The sequence below is a fragment of the Trachypithecus francoisi genome, unplaced genomic scaffold, assembly GCF_009764315.1.
Source record: "Trachypithecus francoisi isolate TF-2019V2 unplaced genomic scaffold, Tfra_2.0 Lachesis_group6, whole genome shotgun sequence".
Taxonomy (NCBI): Eukaryota; Metazoa; Chordata; class Mammalia; order Primates; family Cercopithecidae; genus Trachypithecus; species Trachypithecus francoisi.
In genome coordinates, this window is record NW_022681471.1 from 102,769,441 (window position 1) to 102,777,450 (window position 8,010).

At 42.9% G+C, this 8,010-nt stretch overlaps 1 protein-coding gene across 1 annotated transcript; it reads right to left on the reverse strand.

Annotated features, from left to right (window-relative positions):
- Window positions 1–621: 621 nt before the first annotated feature.
- On the reverse strand, window positions 622–3,617 carry LOC117077440 (protein FAM47B-like). Its single transcript, XM_033201128.1, is given in 3 exon segments — window positions 622–1,030; window positions 1,033–2,562; window positions 2,565–3,617. Coding segments are annotated over 3 exon segments (2,817 nt in total). The 5' UTR covers window positions 3,571–3,617; the 3' UTR covers window positions 622–749.
- Between the last annotated feature and the right edge of the window lie 4,393 nt (window positions 3,618–8,010).

Consider the following 8,010-nt stretch of genomic DNA (forward strand, 5'->3'; position numbering starts at 1 on the left):
TGAGGGTTTGATGGAATCCTAAAGGGGAGGATAATAATTTTACTGTTAAAAAGTGTTAACGTTATTTTGGCTATAGACTTCAATTTTTATAACAAAATAATTGTCATAATTATTTCATTAGAATTTTCATATAAAAAGAGTTACATAATTATTATTTTACTCAGCACTTTTTTTTTTTTTTTTTTTTTTGAGACAGGGTCTTGCTCTGTCTCCCAGACTGCAGTGCAGTGGCATGGAGCAATCCTCCCACCTCAGCCCCCCAGGTAGCTGGGACTACATGTGCATGCCACCATGCCTGGCTAATTTTTGCATTTTGTAGAGACCAGATTTCACCATGTTGCCCAGGCTGCTCTTGAACTCCTGGGCTCAAGCGATCCACCCACCTGGGCCTCCCAAAGTGGGGAGAGATTACAGGTGTGAGTCAATGCACCCGACCCCATTTCTCTTTCTAATATTAATTCTGCTTTTGTTTCTGGTTGTATGTATTTTTACAAATAATTGAAATGATGATGTAATATTCACAGTGCTTCAACAATGTGAAAAAAAGTATATGTGAATATTAATCACATAATTGACAAAATATATGAAATAATGAAGCCAAGCAGGTCAAGTAATATTTATAAACATTGGGTATTGAATTTACAGATGTTGCCAAAGTTGTACATTCACGGGGCCAGTCATCATAAATTCTGACTGATGTTTAAAATGAGAGCCAGAAATACCCAATTAAGTAGTAAATTGAAAACCACCTAATCTTCTTTGGATGCATCTGTGACGTCTTCTTTGTACTTGTAAACTTGCACTGCACATTGCATAGGAGTCTTAACAGAGTCATAAGTCCGTCCCTTCTTGGCAAACAGTCTTTCAAGGATGCCAGGCATTCTGTAGCCCTTGCTTAGAATGAAATCCTTAAAGGCAATTGGTCCATAAAGACCGTCAAGAATGTCGGGTTCATCAGGCTTTTTAAGTACGAGTTTGGGGTCAATCAAAGGTTCATCACTTCTTAGCTTTTTCCCCGACTTAGGCTTGAGTACCATGGCCCATACCTCATCTTCACACCTTGTGCACTGTAAGAATTTGGTGCCGCCTGGAGTTTCCTGTCCCATTCTTTCATCGGCGAGAATTCGACGTCATCCATGTCATCTAGCTCCATGCTGTACTTCAGCTCTGAGGAACACTCGTTTGCCTTCTTAATGTTTTGGTCTTGCGAGGTTACTCGGCACTCAGGGGTAAAGTCAAACAGAGTGCTGATGGATTCTGCATCAACTCCCAGGTCTCTAGCCCACTTGAAGTCACGAAGTTTTCTCGATGTGAATCTACGTTCAAGAGAGTCACAAAGGCACTCCATTGTGCCTGGTGTATCTTCCTGAAACAGTTCTTTTAGATGGGACACTCCAGTCTTGGTAGGCTCTGGGCAGAGACTGGACACTCGACGAGTCTTGGGAGGTTCCAGGCAGAGACTGGACATTCGACGAGTCTTGGGAAGCACCAGGCGGAGATGGGGCATCTGACTCTCGAAAGGCCGCGGGCAGGATTCCCAGAAAAAGTATTTACCAGGCTTGGTGAGTTCCTCGGTTGTTGTCTCTCGGCCCTCACAACGAGCCCGTGCGTCTTCCAGCTTCCTTTCAGAGTCCAGTTTTAGCAACTGTCGTAGGAGACTGGACACCCGGCGAGTGTTGGGAGGTTTCGGGCAGAGATTGGACACTCCAGTCTTGGGAGGCTCCGGGCAGAGACTAGACACCTGAGTCTTGGGAGGCTCTGGGCGGAGATGGGACCCTCCAGGCTCAGGAGGCTCCGGGTGGAGACTGGACACCGGAGTCTCGGGAGGCAGCGGGCAGAGATGAGACACTGCAGTCTCGGGAGGCTCCGGGCAGGGATGGGACACTCCAGTCTTAGGAGGCTCCGGGCGGAGACTGGACACCGGAGTCTCGGGAGGCTCTGGGCAGAGATGAGACACTTCAGTCTTGGGAGGCTCTGGGCGGAGATGGGACACTCCAGTCTTGGGAGGCTCTGGGCGAAGACTGGACACCGGAGTCTCGGGAGGCTCTGGGCGGAGATGGGACACTCCAGTCTTAGGAGGCTCCGGGCGGAGACTGGACACCGGAGTCTCGGGAGGCTCTGGGCGGAGATGAGACACTTCAGTCTTGGGAGGCTCTGGGCGGAGATGGGACACTCCAGTCTTGGGAGGCTCTGGGCGGAGATGGGACACTCCAGTCTCGGGAGGCTCCGGGTGGAGACTGGTCACCCGAGTCTTGGGAGGCTCTGGGCGGAGATGAGACACTCTAGTCTCGGGAGGCTCTGGGCGGAGACTGGACATCCGAGTCTTGGGAGGCTCTGGGTGGAGACTGGACACCCGAGTCTTGGGAGGCTCTGGGCGGAGATGGGACACTCCAGTCTTGGGAGGCTCTGGGCGGAGACTGGTCACCCGAGTCTTGGGAGGCTCTGGGCGGAGACTGGTCACCCGAGTCTTGGGAGGCTCTGGGCGGAGACTGGACACCCGAGTCTTGGGAGGCTCTGGGCGGAGATGGGACACTCCAGTCTCGGGAGGCTCCGGGTGGAGACTGGACACCGAGTCTTGGGAGGCTCTGGGTGGAGACTAGACACCGGAGTCTTGGGAGGCTCCGGGCGGAGACTGGACACCCGAGTCTTGGGAGGCTCTGGGCGGAGATGGGACACTCCAGTCTCGGGAGGCTCTGGGTGGAGACTGGACACCCGAGTCTTGGGAGGCTCTGGGTGGAGACTAGACACCGGAGTCTTGGGAGGCTCCGGGCGGAGACTGGACACCCGAGTCTTGGGAGGCTCTGGGCGGAGATGGGACACTCCAGTCTCAGGAGGCTCTGGGTGGAGACTGGACATCCGAGTCTTGGGAGGCTCTGGGTGGAGACTGGGCACCGGAGTCTTGGGAGGCTCCGGGCGGAGACTGGACACCCGAGTCTTGGGAGGCTCTGGGTGGAGACTGGGCACCGGAGTCTTGGGAGGCTCCGGGCGGAGATGGGACACCGGAGTCTCGGGAGGCCGCAGGCAGAATTCCCCACAGGGGTATTTACCAGGCTCGGTGGGTACCTGGGTTGTCTTCTCCCGGCCCTTACAAGCGCATGTGTCCTCCAGCTTCCTCTCAGGATCCAGCGGTTTCAGCACCTGTGGTAGGAGATCTTCTCCCAGATTGGAGTTCATGGCCAAGGGAGGCTTGGCCATCAGCTGGGCTTCCACTTCCTCTACGAACGCCTTCCTTGTTGGCTGGGCTGGTGAGAGCTCGGAAAATAGGGCCGCTTTCTTGAGCAGCTTTTTTTTCTTGCCCTTGGGGTCAGCTTGGGAACCTCTGAGAGATATTTTGGGGAGTAAAAACTCGTCACGGCGACAAACAAGCGTACCTTCGGGAGACGGACAGCCATAGCGGAAGTTGTCCACGCCCTCCGTCACAAATACCCAGTTCCGAGGGTCCATGGGCGGGAACCTCAGGCGTCTGTGCTTGCGCTTCGCCAAGCACTTGGAAGGCGGTTTGTCACAGCACGAGGACTTGGAGTCCATGCCCGGGGGCCTCTGCCAGTCCAGCCGCCTCTGGTCCCCCATGGTGGCCCTCGCTGGGGTGCCACCTCTCCAGTTTCCGCGTCTCCTGATCCCTGCCGCTCTAGTCTCTAGGAGACCGCGAGCCACTCGCAGCCCAGGTTCCTTCCTGGAGGCTGGGCAGCGCTGACGCCACCTGCGCAGCCCGGATTCTAACAGGTGTGTAGTGCAATCTCATTCTGGGTTTTATTTGCGTTTCCTAATGACTACTGGTATTGAACATCTCTGTATTTGCTTATTTGCCATCCTTATCTCTCCTTGGTTTAAGTTTCTGTGGATTTTCCCCCCATTTTTAAATTGTATTGCTGGATATCATATTTAGTTTTGAGAATCCTTGCTGTGTTCTAGATGTAAATAGGTTATCAGATATATGATTTGCAATTTTTTTCACTTCACCCTTGGTTTTGCTCTTTCATTGTCTGTGTCAAAGAGAAGTTTTTTTAATTTGATGAAGTCCAATGTATCAATTTGTTCTTTTAGGGATTGTGCTTCCTTTGATGTATCTATGCAAAACTTTGTCTATCCAAAGGTCACAAAGATTTTTTTTTCATTTAAGTGTTACAATTTTTGTAAACAGCACAAGATATAGATCAAAGTTTTTATTTTAAAAACGTACCTATTGCTTACCTATATCTAATAATTTCAGAACTATTTTTGTAAAGACAATCTTTTCTCCACTGAATTACATTTGGAAATGGGTAGAATATCAGTTGTCTATATTTTTTGAAGGTCAATATCTGGGCACTCTTTTCTCTTCCATTGATTTTTCTCTCACCCAAATTTCACACTCTGTTGGTTACTTTAGCTTTATAATAAATCTAGAAATTAGGCTGTACTAATTATTTAACACTGTTCTTTTACAAAGTTGGTTCTTCTAGGTCCGTTGAATTTCTATAGAAATTTTAAAATCAGTTTGTCTATGTCTTCAAAAAAAAGTCCTGTTTGGATTTTGATTAGGATTCTGTTGAATCTATAGATTTGATAATTTTTGATAATCTATAGATTTGATAATATGCCAATTTGAGGATAATTGGCATATTACCAATAGGAAATATTCTGACCACTGAGGAAGGTACATCTTTCCATTTGTTTATGTGATTTTTCATTTTCTTGGGAATATTTTTTATTTTTTAGTGTATGTGTTTTTCAAATCTTTTTCTCTACAGAATTTTCCTATTGTTTTTCATACAAATATATGTAGTATTGTTTTTTAATTGCAATTTCCAATTTTTTGTTGTCAGCATATATAAATATTGAGTTTTGTATATCCATCTTGTATCATACAACCTTGGTAAACTCACTTATTATGTTCAGTAGCATTTTGTAGATTTCACTGAATTTTCTATACATATACGATAATGTCATCTGTGAGTAAGGACAGTTTCAGGCCAGGCGTGGTGGCTCACACCTGTCATTCCAGCACTTTGGGAGGCCAAGGCAGGCGGATCTCAAGGTGAGGAACTCCAGACCAGCCTGACCAACATGGTGAAACCCCGTTTCTAGTAAAAATACAAAAATTAACTGGGCCTGGTGGCACGTGCCTGTAGTCCCAGCTGCTAGGGAGGCTGAGGCAGTAGAATCGCTTGAACCCAGCAAGCGGAGGTTGCAGTGAGCCGAGATGGCGCCACCGTGCTCCAGCCTGGCGATAGAGCGAGACTCCATCAAACACACACACACACACACACACAAACACACACACACACACACACGACAGTTTCCCATCTTCCTTTCCAATCTGAGTATCTTTATACCCTCGAGTCCAGTCGTAATTTTTTATTTTCCTATGAATAATATCAGTTAAATTTTTATCTCTCTTATAGTGCTTAAAACAATACCTATGAAAAAGCACTTTTATAAAAAATTTTAATTACAGACAAATTCAGCCTGCATTATTCCTTATGCATATCATTTTCTCATCACATAATTTTTTCTGTACATTCTTACTCATTTTTGAAAAGAAGGTTTCTTACTTCCCTCATCAAGTGCAGCTGAACAATGTTTTCTACCATTACTAGCAGGTATACCCTAGTTCCTCCTTGTAAATGAGGCATGATTAATGCCTCTCTTGCCTGTGACTCCTCCTCTGCAAAATAGACACAATAGATATTTCTCTTAGGTTTCCCATTAAAGCAATAAATGGCTTATGTGTAAATCAAGATAATCTATATAACATGATTTTGTATAGTGTCTGGAACAGAATAAGCATCCAGTAAAATATAGTTATTTTATATAGTATTGCTACAATTTGAAAATAAAATATGCTACATTCAGTGTCTAAATAAAGGAGAAACAAACATCATACATGTATATATCACAAATACTTTCATTTATTGAGTATAAGAATCTATGTTAAAGTCTCAAGATATTTAGTAGATTTCATAATGTGAAGCTGGTAAGACCAAATTTGATATGGATTTATTTTTAACTTTCTTACTTAGAAAAATTCCATGGACTGTATGTTAAATTCAAGAGCCAGTGCTTCAATTCTCTGTAACAGTACTCTAACTAGCAAGCTCATATGAGTACTCACTTATCTAAAATGGGTGAAGGTTTGAATAAAACTTCTATTTTCTAAATAATCCCACAGAAAAACACACATTGAAGCTCCTAAAGATCAACTGGACATCTTCAAAAATTTTCATGTGTCTGTTCATTAAAACAGTTTTTGTACCTTACAACCACTTTATTTTTTTCACTTTTCAAAGTAGAATATTATACAAAAGACACATATCCAGGATACATAAATAAATTTTAAAACTTAACAATAAGAAAAAAAGAACACAAAAAAGTTTCTAATATAGAGTGGTTAACATGTACAGAGATTAATAGCTAAAGAAATAATTATAGACTTGTGTACATATTGATTAGTATACATGCATATATTTTATAGCTCTGTCTGCTGAGAAACTAGAAAAAAATGACACCCAAGTAGCAACAAGTACCTCCAGTGCCCAGATCTTAGTTTCTAAATACCATTCTCCAAAATAACAAAAGCAAAACAAAAAAAAAAACAGAGATATCCTTGGAGAAATGAGTAATTCTAGGCCTGCGGCAGTGAAAACACAAGATGAGCCTGGAGTATTACGTAATGCCAGAAAATACTGAAGCGCTCAGAAAACAAAAGAATGAAAGCAGATCAGGAGCCAAACTGAAAGAGCACACAATGGCCAAAGTTAAAACAATTTAAGCAACAAAATGAATTAAAATTTAAAAATTATAACAGTATAAAATAAAATATCCATGAGTCCATACTGATGTAGTTGTACATATAATAAATGAGAAGAAAGGTAAAAATCTTTCTTACAAAGAATTTCAAAAAATGTACATAGATACTCCTCCCTCTAGGAGGTGAAATTTAAATGCCCTCCCCAGAGTGTATTCTGAAAAAAAGAATATGGAAAGGGATTGGATTCTAAAAAACAGAATATGGAAAGGGAAAAATAGTGACCTTTTAGTGGAGAAGCCTGGCCGTCTTCTCCTTAACCGAGTGATCAATGCTAATATCAGCAGTGAGAAGTCACGTTGGTATCATGTACTCCTCTGATAGGATGTGATGAGAAAGACACTTCACCTGTGCAATATTCTTCCCTAAATTCCAGAATCCTAGTCTAATGAGGAGAAAACATCTAACAAACCCAAGTCTAGGGACATTTTACAAAATTCTCAAGTATTCTTCAAAACCATAAAGGTCATGGGAAATAAGTAAAGGCTGAGAACCAGTCATAGACTTTAGATTAAAGAGACATAACAACTAAATTCAATGTGGTAGGCTGGGTTGGATCCTGGTACTGAAAAATGACATGGGTGTAAAAATCTATAAATCTGAATATAGTCTGAAGTTTAGTTCATAGTAATATGTCAATGTTAATTTTTTAGTTTAAACGCATGTAAAATGTCAGATATTAATTTTAGGGGAAGCTGAGTGAAATGTGCATGAAAATGCTCTGTACAATGTTTGCAACTGTTGCATAAATCTAAAATTATTCTAAAATAGAAGGCTTCCATTTTAAACTATGTATTGCGTCATGAGGAATTATCAACAAATCACTATTAATCATACAAGAGAGAAAGCTGTAGCTTCTTTAAAATGCATACTTGTGGCCCCCCTCACCCCATATATAGTAAATCATAATTTTTTTCAAAGTGGAGCCAGTCATCTACATTTCACGTGGTCTTTAAATTATACACACCAATATGTGAGAAATACTTTTCTAAAGCCCTGTGCCTTTTATAGGCCCCAAAGACTTTTTCAAAGAGTTTAAAAACCACAGTAGTAATGGTATTATCCAAAGTAACCAAATTTGAAGAAAATTAAATTTCAGCAAGTACTACATCAGAATGTAAAACTCAGATAGTAGAGCCTGTGGACAAAATAATTCACCTAGATAACATGTGCATAACTGGTGGGCCTACAGGATAATGATGTCATGATAGAAGAGTAAAGAA